The sequence below is a fragment of the Lingula anatina genome, chromosome 3 (genome assembly GCF_051362555.1).
Source record: "Lingula anatina isolate TDL-2025a chromosome 3, LinAna3.0, whole genome shotgun sequence".
NCBI classification, from domain to species: domain Eukaryota; kingdom Metazoa; phylum Brachiopoda; class Lingulata; order Lingulida; family Lingulidae; genus Lingula; species Lingula anatina.
Genome location: NC_141769.1, coordinates 31,723,434 through 31,742,524, shown reverse-complemented (window position 1 = coordinate 31,742,524; position 19,091 = coordinate 31,723,434). Strand labels below are relative to the sequence as shown.

The 19,091-nt window shown below is 38.7% G+C and overlaps 1 protein-coding gene, 1 long non-coding RNA gene and 1 other non-coding gene across 5 annotated transcripts; all 3 read right to left on the bottom strand.

Annotated features, from left to right (window-relative positions):
- Positions 1-1,948: 1,948 nt before the first annotated feature.
- On the bottom strand, positions 1,949-12,848 carry LOC106165840 (uncharacterized). Of its 3 annotated transcripts, none has more exons than XM_013544202.2 (3): positions 12,633-12,848; positions 3,359-3,505; positions 1,949-2,947 (listed from the first exon to the last, which is right to left on the bottom strand). In XM_013544202.2, the coding sequence occupies exons 1-3, from the start codon at positions 12,652-12,654 to the stop codon at positions 2,748-2,750; spliced, it is 369 nt and encodes a 122-aa protein (XP_013399656.1). In that variant the 5' UTR covers positions 12,655-12,848; the 3' UTR covers positions 1,949-2,747. The 3 variants fall into 3 exon arrangements, with proteins under 3 accessions (XP_013399656.1, XP_086864935.1, XP_086864936.1); XM_087008809.1 differs by lacking the exon at positions 12,633-12,848 and adding an exon at positions 7,955-8,144; XM_087008810.1 differs by lacking the exon at positions 12,633-12,848 and adding an exon at positions 6,315-6,472.
- Positions 12,849-14,834: 1,986 nt separating this feature from the next.
- On the bottom strand, positions 14,835-14,926 carry Trnar-ucu (transfer RNA arginine (anticodon UCU)). Its single transcript is given in 2 exon segments — positions 14,835-14,870; positions 14,889-14,926. It is a non-coding gene; the product is annotated as a tRNA-Arg (tRNA).
- Positions 14,927-16,424: 1,498 nt separating this feature from the next.
- Positions 16,425-18,494, bottom strand: LOC147763239 (uncharacterized). The gene is made up of 3 exons (XR_015333412.1): positions 18,305-18,494; positions 17,407-17,543; positions 16,425-17,137 (listed from the first exon to the last, which is right to left on the bottom strand). It is a non-coding gene; the product is annotated as an uncharacterized LOC147763239 (long non-coding RNA).
- Between the last annotated feature and the right edge of the window lie 597 nt (positions 18,495-19,091).

The following is a 19,091-nucleotide window of genomic DNA, read 5'->3' as shown; positions in this document are numbered from 1 at the left end:
CTCTCTCTCTCTCTCTCTCTCTCTCTCTCTCTCTCCGTGTGTGTGTGTGTGTGTGTGTGTGTGTGAAACTATTATACTCGTGCTCATTAAAATGAGTACTCAGTCCCCAAGGCATGAATTGTCAAAGTATTCAGCTATTTATTATAAATCTCATTCCACTTTCTATCCATCTAAACAGGAAAACAGGTGAACAACAACAGTTCAGGTCCTAGCTGTACAGGTGTGGCCGAGCCCCGTATTCCTGTGCTTCATTCGTCCCAGAATATGGTGCACTGAAATTGTCAATTGCGCGATATTTATATTTATTCAGGTCTATTCGGTGCTATGCTTATCTGTATGTTGATTTTCCTATGTACGGACCCCTGTACAAGACTATGATAAACACGTTATCAAAACTTGAATTGTGTGGTTCGGGCCTTTTTCTATGTAACAGGTCAAACAAACAACCTTACAAATAGAATGTAGCTGTATAGAGTAAGTATTTGTCAGCAAATTAGTCAAACGATCACCTAATAGCCCTTCTTTGCATTTGATGAGTATTGAAAAATTGCGAAATTGGACAGTAGCAAAAAGAGAGATTAACTGAATAAAAATGGAATTTTAAAGCCATAGGAATTTGACAGAAATAAAGGCTATTTATGTTCATGGTCGGTCGTGATAGTTGCCAAGTATTTTCTTACATTGTACAACAAATAAGAACATTTTGACTTAAGTGTTTTTTCCCGTCGCAAATTCCACTGGAACGCTATCCGATATTAAGCCCCAGGTAGCTTTAAGTAAGTAATACAAGAAATTTAAAACGAATAACAGAAGACTTCAAAAACCGAGTTATTTTTGTATCCTGCAGTTGGTAACCGTTTCCTTTGACGCTTATAATAATAAGAATCACACTAATACATGTTTATTTATTTATCGTATATGTGACCTTCGGCAAATTATATCATATTATACGCGTTGAAGAATAACAGTAACACAGCGCCAGGGGCAGCATCGTTGACGGGCCGAGGACAAAAGCTACCGTTGGGTGACGCAGGCAAACACGTGTGGAATGTTTAAGCTTGTGTTGCCTTGAACCTCGCATACGAGCAAGATTGATGAATTGACTTCTTGGCTGATGTCATAATTTCAATTGCTGAATGGAGTACTTTTTGAATCAGTAAAGATATCAACTAACAAACAAATTTTCAAACGGGTCTCTGAATACTGCAACTACAAACTGATGGGTAGTTGAAAAAGCGTCAATGACTTACTTTATTATGGATCTTTGCATAAAAATACGTTTTAGGCAATAAACAGATATCGATGTATGACGAAAACAACGCACTACCAATAAATTCTAATCATGATTAACTTTTGAAATTTTGTCAGAATAAGCAACTTGGATTGTTTTTTGTTTTTTTCCTGGCATGTTAAAATCGTTCCTTTTCATTAACCAATTTAATGAAAAATTAAAAGAATTAGATAAAAATTTTAATAATTTAAAAATTCTTTTGGGCCTCTGATCGTCATGATGTAATTTACCCAGATTTCCGATTAAAAATCGATCTTGTTTGAACGCTAATCAAGGATTAAGTTTAAACCAGTTCATATCCTTATCCCTTCACAAATATGGTGAGGGCAAAAACGTGGGTTGATTGGCAATTACATGCACCATAACTCAATAATTTGGAAATTCGTCAAGTTTTCTGAACGAATAAAGGACCGAGATATTCCCGACAACTAATTTCTAGTCTCATTCGAGAATGTCGTGTCGATGACCGGGCTTATCGGTTATTATTGAAATTCAATATTTAGGAAACCTGACATCAATCACAGAGAAGATATGTATTGGTCGCATATTCATAAAAGGGGTACCCGTGAACTTGTGACATTAAAGGCGAGAAATAAAATCTAAGCCAATACATGGTGTCATTCTGTGAAACGGAAATATAAAAGGAACTACAGGCGATTATTTTTTTCTTTAAAAAATTACAATTTATTTATAAGGCGTTCCCGTTTTCGTTTATTCGAAATCGAGATTCTTAAATGCAGCTCATTCTTACAATAAGTTAATCGTAAGAGTTCCTCCTTTAAAAGACCGTACATTTTGTCTTTAACTCATTTTCTACGCTGGTGCCCATTGACGATAACCGTCGCAAAGTTGTAACTTTCAGATCGAACAGTTTATGTATAGTTAATTTCAAGACACCCTTTCATGGGCGGCTTACTGTAGGCTTTTCATTACGTTCAGTTACGTTCTTATCACGTTTCGAAAGAGCGCAGTTGACGTTTTCAAACCGATTATGCTTGGCAGCATATAGCCGCCCAGTCTGTATGTACATGTGTATCTGCAACAGGGACTCACCTACAAGAGGTGTCGATGAACGTCCCTGGCAATACAGCGCTTTAAGTTGCCCACAAAGAGATGAGATCATGGAATCGCTTGAAAGAATATCTTCCAACTGTTTGACTAGAAGTTGGTAAGAAACAAAAAGACACGCACCCTTTTCTTCAGGGACGCACAGTTTACGCCGAATGGCGTAGTCCACACATTTTTTAAACTTGCCAGTTCTTTTTATACCTCAATGAAATTGCTCTTAAAGTCACACCAAGATCATGTGCGCCCCTTTCGTACCTCTTCTTGACTCGACGGCGTAGTGTGACGTCACACTATTGATATGCTTGACATGTTTTTCAGTCGATGAGAATGGAATGAAATGGAATGTTGATTAAGGTGACGTCATAGCCTTGAGATTCTCCGTGTCGGTTTACATTTCAGCAATAATAGCTCCTCTGTTTAGGCGCTGGCGTTGCTGTTTAGTCGGCTTGTTTAAGGTTATCGAAACCACCATAAAAGGCATGGTGCTTCTCCGTCGAAGGTGATGCCTCTTTACTCGGGAACGGGGAGTGTTGGGGTCTACCGCTGTTAGATCTGTAACGTCTCTTTTGTGTAACCTGTGGTGTCTTTCTGTAACAAAATCGAACAAAATCTTAGTATCAACATACGCTCACATACATACTGAATGTCTCGGTAGAAAATTAAAATACACGCAAATATTAAATACCAGATTTATAATGAATATCAAGATACGCAATAGCGATTTAAAACACACAGACACATTAAATATCTATCTGATCGAGAAATTCCTAACATCGAAGATAAACTGGTAACTGCTGAACGCAACAGGACATTCGTTGTATAAACTGGACAAGAAAAGCTTCACAATGATCTCCCGTTGGTGGCAATCTCGATAGGAGAATAAAGCCAAAATAATAATGAAAATAAAGTAAATATAAAAAAAAAGAAGAAAAGGATTAAAAGGTTAAAAAATAAAAGCTATTTCAATCACTACTGAATGCTTATACGATTTTACCTTACCTGCGTGCTTTGATATTCTGTTTGAGTGTTTCTCTGCAGCGTGACGTTTGTGATGTTTATGATGACGTGTGGGCGCTGCTGACGTCAGCAACATCTCGCAGACAAGAATTGAGAGAAAGATGAGGGCGATGATCGTCTTGTCCATTTCTGCAATAAAAAGATCGAGGGACTGAGATTTTTAGATTCAAGGCTCAATCACAACAACAGATGTTCATTGGATCGTGAAAGAGGTTAAAATCTTATATAATATTCACCCTAGGTTGTTATTACGGTCCATTGGCTTTGGACAGATATATTGAAAAGTCAAAGACCTGAGTTTGTTCAGACAAAGCATTTAAAGTAGTGTACAGTGCAGAAATCTGGTTTATCCCAGGGTATGTTCATGTCTCCAATTTCACTTAGAACGTCGCCTTGAATAAATAGTATATAATATTTAAATTTGACTTTAATAAATATAAGTTCTATTGCAAGATTAAAAGTTCATGCATTATAATAATTTTCGGTATAATTCTATGCTTTGTATAGTACGCTGACAAATAACACCCATTTTGAATGGTCAAGCGCAAAATAGGTGATGAAGTAACTACAGGGGGTGTAATATTAAAACTGTGAACTTTTGATTAAGACATATCTATAATGTTAATATGTTTTTGGACCTTATAAAACATATAAAATGTTATTTGCAATATAAATACATTATTTACAAGGGATTTAAATATGTATGAAGTTTATTTTGGGTAAAAAAATTAATTGACCTAGTGTTTAATAAATGGGGCAATACATATTTATCATACATAGATTACTTGAGTAACTAGCAAAAAAAAATGCCTTGTTGCTGTTAGATAATTCCGGGGAGTTAAGCAACTGCAAGAAGCTGCATAACATTGTGCACGTGGTTTCAAACCAATCTTTTCTTCAAACGTTTAACAAGGACATCAAATACGGCAATGAAGAATTTGCAGCAAAGTGCTATCAAGTACATGTATCCTTATACACATGCAGCCAACGACTTGAAAAACCCAAATTCTTCAAAAGAAAAGAAACACTTGCATAACATTCCAAAATTGCTGTGTCGACTAAAAAACTGACAAAACATAAGAGGGAAATTTATGTTTAGCATTCACAATGGAAGTAATCGATGTCAAAGAAAATGTGAGAGAAAATGAGATTTGTCTCCTTCTGCAAGCCGCCATCCTCTGATTACGAAGTACTTTAAGTACAATTCCATTAGGCGACCACACACAAGTCTTCAGGTAGGTAGAAGAGACCTAGAGGCCAGATTTAATATGCTACCTGGTTCGGGTTCAGGACCCTCTCACTTGCTACACTTACAAATGAGCCTCAAAGTGTCTCATCGGGCACCCTGTGCAACCGTTGCTGTCCCGCCCAACGCTAACCCATGACTGTCTGTACGGACCCCTCTGAAGATTGGCCGTTGTTCTCCGATGAGAGAAAGATTTCAAATCAAGAACTAGTTGGAGGGGGACAGACTCAGTCTGTAAAATGCATGTAGACTGCTCAGCTGCACTATGGTTGTAGAAAATTAAAGAATGGTTCTTGTTGTGAGGGAATGGGGGGGGGGGAGACTTATAAACCGCAAGGGCAGCAAGTATTTGGTTCCATACTTGAAACGGTTTGAAATGCGACTTTAAAGACAGACGCCTTTCACAAACACCCACTGTAACAAGTAGCTAACATCCTGTTGCACGGGGTGAACCTAATCTCGATTCTAAAGAGAAAATGAAAGTAAACACAGTTTTGAAAGCAAACACACGAAGAAAAAAAATGAGTTCACGATTACTAGATCACCATAGTGCTTATCTAATCGAATGAAGCGAGCCGTCAAAATGGAGCACGTATAATTTTTATTGTTTTCGTGGTCCAAAAATTGGCAAGAGGGTGGATAAGTGCGTGAACATAGTGTGCTGCCTTTGTGGAAAATAGCAGCAATTCATAAGAACACCTTTTTGTTTACCTGGAGGGTCTTAGCTGTTTTTTTTTTTTTTAACAGATCTATACGCGTAGGTTGAAAATGTATGGCGGTTGAGCTCACGTGCCATCTCAGGAGGGATACTAGATTTGATGTAAAGGAAAAACTAGAAAAGCTTTTCAAAGAGTTGTAGTGTTATTTCATCCAGAGAAAGCATTTATCAAAATACGTAACGATCGACCTTATAGATGCTTTGCATCTATCTGGGCAGATACGACCGGCCAAAGCAGATGCGTCAACCCAGTGTAAACCAAACGATTTATTTAGAGAAATTCCTCACCCGTAATACCGGAGTTACAATCATTACCCATCACACCAGCCACCTACTGTAAAAACACTGCTCAATCCGTCACGCAACAAGAGAACTAAAAACTCCAGTACCACCTTGAGCTGACGTGACCCGACGAAATTGAGATTGCACAAGAAGTTAAACGCGTAATAGGCGCATCTCCGGAAGGGGGTACTTTGTGACAACTCATTAACCACTGGTGTTGACATGCGATATCCTAAAAGCGTCTTTTAAGTTTACCCGCATTAGAAATCATTTTTGACAGTTGTTTTTACAATTGTAAACCGCAAACCAACCGACTTCACGAATATTATCTGACAAAGTGCTCCCCCCCCCACAAAAAAAAATACACAGAAAGAAAAAATGGTAAAGAAAAGAAAAAGGGAATTATTGCAGAACAGAAGTGGCCCACCACTAAACACATTGAAACATTTCTCGTTGAAAACGCTGTCTTGTTTTTTTTCAACATGTTGGCTTAGCAAACAAATGATTTCATCGAAAACAGATCATAACTAAAAATTACACATAAATGTATTGAAATCACTTAGCCTGAAAATCTCTCTTCACTATTGTCTCAACGACCACTTCGAAATAATATCTCATACAGTTCAAAATAAAACTAATTTTTTTTTCTAAAATTGAAGAAGCATTATCATCATCGCACCATCTCCGCCTACCTTATCAAAACTTGTTGTTAGCCTGGGCAAGCCGCTCAATGCACTTGAGTAGAAAGACCAAGAGGCAAAGAGCCAATGGAAGTGGACAAGGAACCGGTAAACACCTCTTATATGGGTCCCCTCGCGATCGTGCACACGTGAATTTAATTTGACAAACAATTTGCAAATGTGAATGGAAATTACAGCCGGCCTTGAAAAACCGAAAATCAAATGAAAACGGATTTGATTGGCTAAAAATGGGTCACGCCCCCGGACACACCTCCAGCAAACTGCCTTCTGTTAGCATGTTTTTATCAATTTCTCTGCAACTTTTACTGAATGGGCACAAAACCTTTTCCTTCCTACTCTAGTGCTGCGCACCTGTGCACTACTTTTTTCTTTGGCTTTTATAAACGAGTGAACTAAGTCAATCGGACACATTTAGTATTGTTCTATAACTGTTATTCCTTTCTTTTGTAAAGAGCGTATTTGTAACAGTGGTTGAGTTACGTAAATACGGACCCTCGATCCCCCGTGCAAAAGGTGAACGGACGCCCCGTGTCCTTTTTTGTTACTTACTTAATAGCAGTAACATCAGGCCTACACGTTAACTAGTGCATTTTTATATTCTAAATAACTCGTTTAGAAGCCAGGTATCGGAATGTCCTTAAAAGCAGTTTGTCGTTTGCGGTTGACCTTAAAGTTATCTGCTGACACGAGCATCGTCGTGGCAAAAGAAATATTGGATAGATAGGGACATGAATGAATGCAAGGCGCAACGGCACGATGTTATTGCCAGTATACCAGTTACGTGTAATCCCTGTGATGCGCAGAACAAATTGTTTCATACATTCGTGATGTTAAACATCAAAATGCACGTCTACGATCTGGAAAATCTACTTGCATCCGTTTTAGTTTTTTATTTTCAATCAGTGTACTTGACGGTCTTATTTGTCGCATACAGAACCCAGTTCGAATGCCTTTCATATCATGTTAACTAACTGTGAACAAGATCCAAATGTTGATTATGTTGTCAATACAATCAACTTTGATTTATCAAACAACAAGTGTTATGTCAGAGAACCACAAGAAAGGAACATTGGCACTTATTTCCAGGCCCTTAATTCACTAAAATATAGCATGCGCATATGGTTAACCACATCATTGTAGCCCCCACAGTAACCGCACACCTACTCCACTTACGACCGCCTAGAAACCTGGGAACCTTCCTTGAACAAATCATAAACCTAATTTTTCAGTTGACGGTCGCTTTATTACAGCCAGTTTGTAGAAACCCCCAGCGAACTACAAAACAAGCGCTTTTCAACGTGCCGCAGATTTCTCCTATATTTGTTACACAGGCATAATGAACTCAAGTCATTGGAAACAATACTTCACAAGATTGAACAAATCCAATCCCGGAGGTTCGAGGAAGTTATCGTACTCCAGCCACACGTTGTAGAGTTCTTGAAATTTCTGTCTTAACAAAGCGCACGTGCGGACGCTGGGTTGTCCATTAAAGCTATACCGGCTTGAGACCGGTCCCCTAACGTAATGGTATCTACATAATGCAATTCTTCCTTGGCACTAAAAATACCAAAAGCCCATAGATTCGTGTAGTATTGTTTTAATAGATTACATTCACGTTATGACAGGCCTACCTTTAGTTTAACCGGCTTCTCGTGCTGGATGGAGAGGCTGGGGACGGTTAGGAGACCAGTGTCAGCCGGGCTAGCGCTGCTGGAGGGAAGGGACGGGGATTTGAAAGTTGCGGCTTATAACGGAGCATGGACAAAAGTTATTGTCATTATAATAATAGGCCCAACCACAAAATAGAGAGGGTTTGGATATAGCGCACCTGAAACTGACAAAATAGCGATTTATCACGCCACTGAGTATCCCCAAATATGGTTAAATTCGTCACGTGAGCTGCTAATTTGCCCTGGGGGCGTGGGCCGACTTAACCAATCATCGTTCTCTTTAATCAGTCTAACGTAAAATTCAGTATACTTCATAGTTCGTATCAAGACCCTACCTTAACTAAATATAGCACTTGGCTGCAGTGAATACGACGGCATTTTCTTGTTGTTATCACTATTATAACGTGACTAATCTGCTTATTTGGATGGCTGATTGTATGCTAAGGTTCGGAACGGAACTCTTGATCAGCTGTTTTTCTGTGTCGTCATCAGGACTCGTGCCGAACCTAGAACTACTAGTATTATATATATCGGTAGTGAATATTGGCCCATATGTTTACCTGTAAAGAATTTTCAAGAGCTTCGAGAAAACGAGGAATGCAGGTGATAAATATGAGAAAAAACCATATGTCTGTAAACTTATGAAAGTCCATAATGAATTAGACGTACAGTGTAATAATGCATACGACCTGCACACGCACAGGGTGGTCTAGAGGAAAGATTCTTGCTTGGATTTTCTTTCGATAGCAGCACGTGCCACACACAGAGAAGCTTGACTTCTTCACTCTTACTTGTTTCATCACAAGATAGTGTTCTTACATTTTAGCTACCAGTATTTACAATAAACAACATTCTCTCAAAAAGCTTGAAAAACGAGAGCTTTTGTTTTTGTAAAAAATATTTTTAAAGCGAGTTGCGTATTTAAGTGTTTAGCTAAACAAACCAACACTATCGAGTTAAAACTGAAAAAAATAGCAATGCAGTGTACACGGAAAAAATCACCAGACTTAAGGATCCTGCGAGCACATGTAAGGAATACTCACATACATGTAGGCTACCGGTGCGTGTAGGTCGTTGTGACCTTGACAGTGCCGAGGTAAATGCAATCTTAAATGAGCTATTCAAGTCAGCGGTGTTTTGGCACCGCTGCAGTTTGAGGACCTGACAAAGATCAACTTAATGTCCTAGATAGGGTCAGAATCTCTGTAAACAGGCCAATGTTCTCCCCTGCACGTTTGACTGATCTATCAAGACGACCCTCTTGGGTCGGATACAAGTGTAAACGAAACGTGATATATATCTGTGACATAGGCCTGCTTAATTGTATCATGCGTTGGGGAATTATCTTCAGGTTTTACCTGTGCGACTTTGTTTTGTAGCTTGAAGAAAAAAAATGAAGAAAAGTATCAGTTTATTTGGGACTTGCTTTATCTTCGTATGACAGGGCTCTTCAAAAAGAATATAATGGTGCTTAGAAAGTAGAAATTAGTACGAGACGTGTTCGAAATTCAAAGCAGCTAATTCGACGCGCATCCATCCCTCAAGAAGAGAAATACAGAACTAAATTCATGTCAATCACGCGTTCAAATCAGAACAATGACTAATCCATAGCATACAGTTTAAGAAGTCGGAGAGAGAAAAAGAGAGAGAGGGGGGGGGGGGGGGGGGGGTAAGAGGGTGAGGGGGAGACCGTCCGTATAGGTTCAAGGACAGGAGATCAGCCCATTTTGTGCTATATTAAGATACATCCTATAGCATCACCTTGCGAGATATGGAGGACCAAAGAAGCGCGCTATCAGGTGTTGTTGAATTGACAGGGAGAGAGCAACCTTGAGCTACTGTATTACAAAACTCTGTGGTTCGATACCAAAAATAATTAAGGGTGGGATCTCAGGCACAGTCCGGTCAATTATTTCGCCTCATTTTTAATTTTCACTGTCAATTTTTAGAATTTATATCCCCAAAATTAAAATCTTAAATATCTTATATTGAAACAATTGCAATAGGTATTTTGCCTATTCATATACACTGTATTTTATAAATAAAGTCTTCAACGGCTGACATGTGCAATTGCTCTTTTATTCGTTATACGCCAATGATACAAGTGGTTACATTCAAACCAGAACTTCACTGACATGAGTGCGTACAGCTACCTGGATACGTAGAACGTTCCTAATGGAAGTCCGTACAGGCGTACCTGGATACGCAAATCGTAACTTGCGTACAGCCGCGTACACTTATAGCTGGCAGCACACTGGGAGATATAATACAGTTATCCTCCTTCATGAACTTCAAACCCTTACCCCCCCCCCCCCCTTTTCCTTTAACATGGGCGATGTCGGAGTAACTACGTCGTTAATAATATATTGGATTTTTTTCCAAGTTTTTTTCCCCCGATGTAAGTGATCTTTAGGCCAGTGGTGCAGGGTCCGCGAGTTCTCACCAAACCCTCTTTCTAAATTTAGCTTCCTTCAATAATATGTAAAATCTTTATCAGGGAGGTATCGTCTTTACTTTACTTAACAGAGTACTGCTGACCTGGATGACAAATATGTGTCATCAGAAATTAGAACCTCTCCAAGGATATGGCGGTCGCAGCGGTCATCGGAGTCATTGCCTTGTTGACGGGGATATTTTACAATGGATGTCCTTCACGGTGGCAGACATCAATTTGAGGTCCGAGCAAGGATATTGTAGTATGTTTTTGCCATAGGACCTGACTTGATTGCTACAAGCGTTTTATGCCTAAAGCTTATCTGAATAGTACGTACCCCTTGCAGTAATGCGGGTGGCCGTTTTTATTTTCATAACTGAGGCTAAAGCTACAATCCGTGAACTCGTAAACAAGTTACAACAAGACTGCACGTCATCTAATCCCTACCTCAGACATTATGTAAATTCTAGATGCAACAAGTACCAAGTATGTCGTCATACAACGGATTGTATATACTGCTAACTCGTTCATACAGAATTACATAGTACTCCTAAAGTTAAATCTTTTTGCAATGTATAATAATTCTATCAACTGGTTGTAAAATGCAAACTCTAAGCATACCAGTATACCCTGCCTGTTTTTCCTATTCTTTTTCTTTCAGATGTTTTCTATCGTTAATAATATCACAAAAAATGTATTTATGTAGCTTGAGATCTTCTATGTTGATGTTGATAACCCTGATAAACTGAAAACTGCGCATTTAGAGGAAAACGGCACTGTAACGGCAGGCAAAAAGAGCGAGACCTGGTTTGACGGGGGACGGCACTGTTGATCCACCTTTCTCTCCCCGCCCCACCCCCCTCCCCCTCCTCCTTCATGAATGAAGATTCAGAGATCTAAAACAGGTTGTGACTCACTACGCTACCATTTTAATAATATTCATTATCATTATTCATATCCGTTATAAACAGCCTACAGTAATGTTACCGATCTAGTTTCGGTCCCATGGTAAATGCTTTGTAATGCAAGTTATTTTTGATGAATATCTTTCACTGGTCATAAATTAGTCATATTACGGTCACTCAATTCTAGTGAAAAGAAAACGTAAGCAAGGTAATAGACAACAAGTAAACAGAACCCATATAGATTAAATCGTTTGCAATTCCCCTGGTCGTCATTTTCGTGCTTGTTTTTTTCCAACATTTCGGAAACGTTTTCATTTTTGATCCCTGAAGACAGGATGGCTACGCAATATCTTATTCAAACAGCTTATAGGATAGAGGATGGATAAAAAGAAAGAAAGTCAAGACTTTTAAAATAGTTATGTGACTCAAATTTTGATTATAATTCTAATGGTTTCAACTTATAGATTAGACTGCACACGGCTGGGAAGTATCAGTGTCGTTAATCTGTGCTGGGGACATGGTGAAATGATACCTAAATTACACGCGTATAAAACTAACAGACTCGTCATGTGTTGAGACCGCAATGCAACTGCACTGGTGACATTAACACCCAAGAGGTTTGCGACACCGTCACCCCATACACCTTTGATTAATACGTGGACTGGGCACGAGAATCTATAAGCATGGCAAAGCTAAGCCCCTGTTCCATCGGGCTTGGTCCTCGCTCACAAATTTAAATATGTAATAGAAGAAAAGACTGCAATTTTTAAAGTTCCTTAACACTGACGTATAAAGTTGACGCTGCCTTTCAAATTTTGTCAATTCCCAACTTTGAAGGTTCGAGCAAAAAATCTTTCCTAAAGAGATCCCAGGCCCTGTGTAACAGAGGTTTTAAGAAGTTATAAAGGTATAAAGGTACTACTCACTCCAGGAAGATTCCATGCACCTAAGTATAAAAACTTTCGTTTGTGAAATAGCTGTTTAGTGCTGCAAGAACGACATTTTTTAAAAAATTCCATAAAAAAGCAGCGCTATATCCAACAATTTGCACCTAAATTAGCTAAAAATGCCAGGCAAAACTTGCTGCCTTGATTTTATTTGAAACTCACCTGAAGTATACTGTATAGTGAAAATACATCAATTAATGTCATTTCCAAGCTGAACGACAACGGAGAGGGTATTCTAAGTTACCATGAAAAATCCTAGACTCAGGGTGCTTTATATTTAATCACTTTGTACGTATGCACACACACACACACACAAACACACAGGCTCATGCATACTCAGGCACACAATTTACCTCGTTTTCTTTGCGAACACATGTTTGACCTAGGTTAGCCTTGTTTTGACGTCCAGAGACCGTGCGGCGAAGGGGAACGACCGGTAATTCTGTGCAGTAAATGAATTTTCTTAAAATCTCCAAATTTCTCAAGTGCTCATATACTTCAGCGCATATATGTTCACTGTTCTTTAGATTGCAAGTCCGTACGTGGCATGTGGAATCAAATGACCGTGTGCCTTATTTACAGACCGTATATGTATGCTGTGGTAAACAGGTTGAGGAGACAAAAATACCCGCGTGCAGTAACTAACGGTAAACAAGTTCGGGTCGTCGGACACCCGAGATAGCCTGGTTTCGTTACGTGAGCAGGCACCGCGGTGTTTTCTTTGTACTTTGTAATGTTACTCACCATTCATGAATGCATTCATGAAACAACCAGTGAGTTACGAATGCACTCCTTGTATAGCGCATTTGTGCGAAGAATGTTCGATGGGCAACTAATTATTTTCTTATTAAAAACACAGTTCCCTTTCGTTTCCATTTATTTTCGTTCTTGTAACTGCGCCGTTTTTCCCGTCCCCCTAATTTTGGTATTTTTCTTAGTCTTAGTGCACACGGCAGTGTTCTGCTATTAGGATGGAAAGGGGGGAGGGGGGAGGGGAAGAGTGTGATGACGCATTGGCATTCATTGCATATCTATAGAACAATGCTTGCATTCCTTGAAGATGATGATGTCAATTCCAACGTGTTCTAGTACATGGCTACTCGTTGTCAGTTTTGTATATCACCATAGCTTAATTCGGTTAACTCGATTACATGGCCGATTGCCGGCAAAAAGTTCGAGATCACTGTCATGTTGAAATTCTGCTTTAACAATTTTACACTGTATTATTCTCACTTGGCAATAAGAGTAAATGCAGTGCATTTTTTGCCTTTTCCTGAAAATTATGATCACAATGAGAAATGGAAGGCGTAGAATCTTGGGGTTGCTGTATAACAGTTAAGGAACATTTTTATCACTGGTCATCAGTGTCAGCCGAGGAAAAAATAAATAATATATCTCGAAGCGTATTCTTTGCAATTTTGATTGTCAGTTAAATTGTGTTTACATATGTGGTGGGTTATTATGTGAAAGCCAGCCGAAAGGATGATAAAATTGTTTATGACCCAAAAAGCACTCGTCAGGCCTTGATTTCTGTAATTTGATACCATCCTATTTCCTTTTTAGGGACCATTCCCAGACCATATCGTACTAACTGTGGATCGATCTATCTCCAAGGGGATTCTCGCTAATTTGCAATCAAATAGACGTGTGTCACGCCTACTGGAGCTGCTAGGGGGTAATTAATTATCGTTTACCAGTTCCAGTAGGCGTGCCAGACATCTAAGCCGCTTAATATAAGCTGAAAACAATTTAGCGAGAAACCCCTCGGAGATGGATCTATCCTATTAGATCGATCTAGGTATGGGAACCCAGTCTTAGACCGTGTACAATTTACACAATTAAAATACATCCGTGTTGACGCGACATGTAGGCGCGCGTAATCTGGCACGTTTTCAGAAAACACTGGAATACAAAAACTTCAACTTTGCTCTCAGTAAGTAAACACTTTAGAGTTAAAACATTCACATTTCAAAAGTCTTGGCCCAACTACACTATAAAGGTGATGCTAATTTTATGACAATAATTTCAATGCATTTTGACTCATGATTAAGTTATTTAAGGGGATCGATGCATTAGAAAAATTGTCCATATCCGCTTATATAGTGCAGGAATAAACATTAACATGTTATGCCATAATTCTGACGCAGCAAAAAATACATCGGAGTCAATTTGCTTACTCGAGCTGATGGCGTAACAGCTCAGCGTTTTGGGGTAGAAAGACTCATTACAGATTTTATACAGAACCCCCTCCACCTGAACGACTATTTTAATAGTTAAAACACCATTTGATCGCCTATTAAATCACAGCAATTAGTACCACAGTCTGGTGCCAGGTAATTTTCTGGTAAAGATTGCTTCTGATTTTACTTCTATGGTACTGCCAAGCAACCTAGCCAGTCCCTTCAAACTCTATTAGATTAGCAAAATCTCTTAATAGAAATCACACTCACGAAAAAGGAAATGGTTTGAGACGATATCGAGGGACTCCTTATGGACTACAAGCGTGGATGAGTGTTTGTGAATGTTTTATAATCTAAAATAATATCAAAAACATTCGACTCCGGTGGGACTCGAACCCACAGCCTCCGAATAACTTGCAACTATCCATCTAGAAGTCCGACGCGCTATCCAATTGCGCCACGGAGCCGACGCTGCTGGGGCGTTCGGACAAGTCCATCGCTGGAATGCAAGTTAATAAGAAAAAAGATGTGAAGTTTGCATGTAAAAAGTTATGAGGGCACTTTGATAACACGACCCTGCCCTTTTCCTCAGTAACGATATCATGATAACTATACATTAACAGTCCATTACTATAAAGCACGAACTTCACATTTTGGCAGATTTAGTACAAAAAGTCTAAACAATCCGCTTCAAAAGACATAAAAAAGAAAGAAAGAACGGCTCTAAAATTATGCAATAGGCCTATGGCAGCGTTTTGTCTTTCTTTCTCTCCTTCTTTCTATTTTTTCTTTACTGTTTGGTGTTTTGTCGTGTTTGGTAGGTACAAGATGCATTTTTATATTGTAAAGTATTAAAGCTGTGCGCTGCATATGACCATGTGATACTGTTTAACACACAGAATATGTATGAAAAATATCCGAAAACGTTCTCCAGAAAAATAACTTTCACGAAAGGCATTTGCATGGTAAAGTAAAGAGGGCAGACACCAAAACGGAATAATAAAATATAAAACAAGTGAAGACATCCTTGTACGTGTCACTTGGTGCAGTCTCATATTCTAAATGATGGTCCACTTGAGGCTATACCATATGATTAAGGCCCCTGTTGCACAAGATTGCTACAGAGATGATCCTTTGCACGCACATTTGTTTGCACTTCCTCTGCTGTGCCAGCTCTCCACATTATAATGCGACGGAATGTTTCCTCGAGTGTCTCAGCAGTCGCATTTTAAAATGCGTCCGAGAAAGCCATTTCAACGCACAAAGAAGCATGCGCACCGAGACTAGTTATTTCGCGGGTCAACGGGTTCTGAATGTGTCCTTTGATTTATCAACCGATCGAGGTGACAGCCAAGCCTTACCACACCTCCCCCTTCGTGTGCATCCGCTGCCTGAGCAGAACATAAGTGTATTATAACAGTGCACCAGGTATGCCATTAAGCCCCGATAATTAAAACGCCAGGTGTTCGCCGATGACGTTTCAAGTTCGTTTTAAAAGTATACATTTCTCGTTTGTCTAAGCAGAAAAAACACCAGATAGGGTAAAAAATGTCGATATTTCCTTCAGGAAGACTTTGGCGATCAGACACCTAGAGCTAAACCACTTACATGTCATTAGAAATGATATCCCAGTGCAGGGATGGGCCTAATAAAGATTCCCTAATAGTAGGAGTAAATTGCTCTTCATCCAGAAAAATTAGATTTGGCTCAAATTTCAGAAAAATAGGATATTGAGTTGCACCAGAAGAGCTCTGCGGAAAGAGGCCTTGATACCGTAGAGTTCCGCCAGCCATGAGGACGTGTGTCCTTAAAGTAATTTCCGGAATTGCCGACTTTATAATTGACTGTTAAATACGACAAATTACGTACAACTCATCGTGGAAATGTATTCAGCGAAGTGAAATTACGTTTGGTATTATCAAATGTACAGTATATTGTGAATATCGATAACAAATAACCCTTACATTATCATGGGGAAAATTTTATTTTGCAAGATACGAAAATAATTCAGTCACGTTATTTGAACAGCCATGACCATATCACATAATTTACAATAAGTCTGTTAAAACAGACACATAAATAATTATATTATATTTATTATTTAAATTAATTTAAAAGATCATACGTCAAAAACTTCAGTAAAATGGAATGTACAGTCAGCATAAATAATGACTATGAAGTTTTTATACAACCTCTGCGCTTCTTAGATATATTCCAAAATAGATTCATAAAAATATGAGAGACATTTAACCGTCAGTATTCTGGATTTCTCCACACCATATCTAAAAATGCTTTATCCTTCCTGTCATAACGTGTCCAGGAAATTCCTTAAATGAGATCTGTGCAAGTAGATTTAAGATTTGTGCGGCTTGTGTTCTTTTTTTTTTTTTTTTTTTTTTTTTTTTTTGCAGAACACAAACCGGGCAAAAACCTTATTTGACGTGGATGCCATCATTGGCAATCTCTGCTATTATCGAAGAGAATGACATTGCACACAATCACACCTTCGACATCAAAATATCTTTACATATCTGAAGAGTAAGAAGGTTTGCTTCTTTCCTTCGTAGGACAGGGTTTTCGGCGACAGGGTCGGCTGATGATAACTCTGGTAAGAAAAGCGTGCGCTGGACTAAATCTTTTCACCTTGTTGGAGTGCGAACCCAAGGCGGACTCGTTGGCTGCAAAAGAAACAACAGAATTTATTTTAAGTAAGAAAAACGATAATAAAGAGCACGATGAGATAATAGCTTTAAAATATAAAAAATACTACAGGAAAAAACAGAAACGTCATTCAGTCCACGATCAATTTCTGTATAATGTTTGAGTACGCCGCAGGTTGAGATTGTTTCATGGAACGAGTTTGACACCGTGAGCGGTTTAGCAGTCAGCTTGAGAACATAGGTTCATGTTTGTTTGTTTTCATTTTGAACTTTTATTTTTATCACACCTTTTTCGACTGCACGTACGACAACATTCTCCAGGTTGCTCTCCACGTTTCTTCTCACCGGGCCAGCGGAAGAGAAGACCAGTAGGCAGAAAACAATGGCGAGGACGATAAATGCACTTGTTTGCTTGTTCATCTTTCTGCAAGAAAAAGAAAAGAAGCAGATTTACAAAATCTGTGAGAAATGCCTATTTACAAGTCATCAATATCACACCCGATTCGTCAGACTTAGAAATTTAAAATGAAAGTTTCTTCAAGTTTGTATGAGGATAGATTAGGTCCTATTCACCGGTGTAGCAATACCGATATATTTTTTCATATAATATCCAATTTTTTGAAATATACAGAATTAAAAATACTAGAATGGGCACTTGCTTAAGTTTGAACGAGGGTATATCATTACCAATAGTTGTAATATACCCAAGCACGTTCGATATTTCCGTTTAATAATGCATTGGTAACTCGCAGTTAATTACGACAATTAATAATCCGGTAACAATTATAATAATAAGGCTTGTAATTTCCCCACGCACTCAGTCAAATAGGACAAAACACATAATGTTAATCAGGACGACGTCTACACATTAGCTGTTTCTTGTCGGTGTTGGTTTTCATAGAGATTTTAGCACACTCTACAAATACCCTTGACAGCACAGATTATTGATGCGCTCTCTCCTTTTTTATTTTCTTCTTAAGGCAGTCTTTTAGCTTAGAATGTCAGTGTTCAGAAATGTCTCTCTTAATATTCAATTCAAATCGAATTGCAGCTGGCAATGGCTTTCCATTTCTGGCAGATTTTTCGAATCGAAAGTCTTTTTTTTTTTTTTTTTTTTCACAAGCTCTAGAAATTTTCATTAGATTTATACATTTTGGATAAAACCTTCTTTACAAACAGACTTACCTCAGTTTTAGTTTTTGTTTCTCCTGTAACAGCTAGAGGAGTTAAATCGACCAGAATCATGCAGTGTAAAACCTGTCGTAGAAGCCGCGGTAATGCACGGCGAAGTTAAACGTGCTCCGGTTTTATACTCCGCAACAGCTGATCGCGCCGGTACAGTGGGCCGCAGTTAAATATAGCTCCACAATAGTTTAAGGCCGGTCAGCAGCTGATTCATATTAATGACAGATGTGACCCGGTAATTTTTCACAAAAGTTTTGTTCATTCATCATTTCTGCGAGACAGGAGTGGCCGCGGCTACTTCCCTGCGTTATGAGGGCTTTACTCATCATTTCCGACCTGAGGTCCGTCGCGTCTTTTGATGGAGTGCTTAATGGCGCGATCACTGAGATTGAATGGCCGGGAGTGACTGTCACTGCTGTAGTAAGACAAGATGACCCTTTGTATGAACTGACCAACTCACCTGTGTTTTGTAATATATTGTGGGTATTGATATGTCTAACTGTTATGAAATGAACAACACCCCACATATCTGCTGGTGGATTGCAACACACCAAACCCATTATCAAATGAAAAGAAATGTAAAATTTATAATTTCACAAAATGTCCATGAAATTGGGGATAAAGAAGAAGGGGGTAGTTATGAGATTCATTAAGATGTGATTAATTCAACATATCTGACAAAATACAGATTTTTTATTTAAAGTGACGGTGGTTTTAAAAGCATAACCCATTTTTAACATCTTTGCGTAACACGGGTTTTAATAAAAAATACGATATTATTGGTCAG

Coding starts and splice junctions, on each gene's coding strand:
- LOC106165840 (XM_013544202.2), bottom strand. CDS start 12,654: ATGTGTTCGCAAAGAAAACGAG. Junction 3,506..12,632: donor GTGTTCGCAAAGAAAACGAG/GTAAATTGTGTG, acceptor TTTTTATTGCAG/AAATGGACAAGACGATCATC. Junction 2,948..3,358: donor CAGAATATCAAAGCACGCAG/GTAAGGTAAAAT, acceptor ATTTTGTTACAG/AAAGACACCACAGGTTACAC.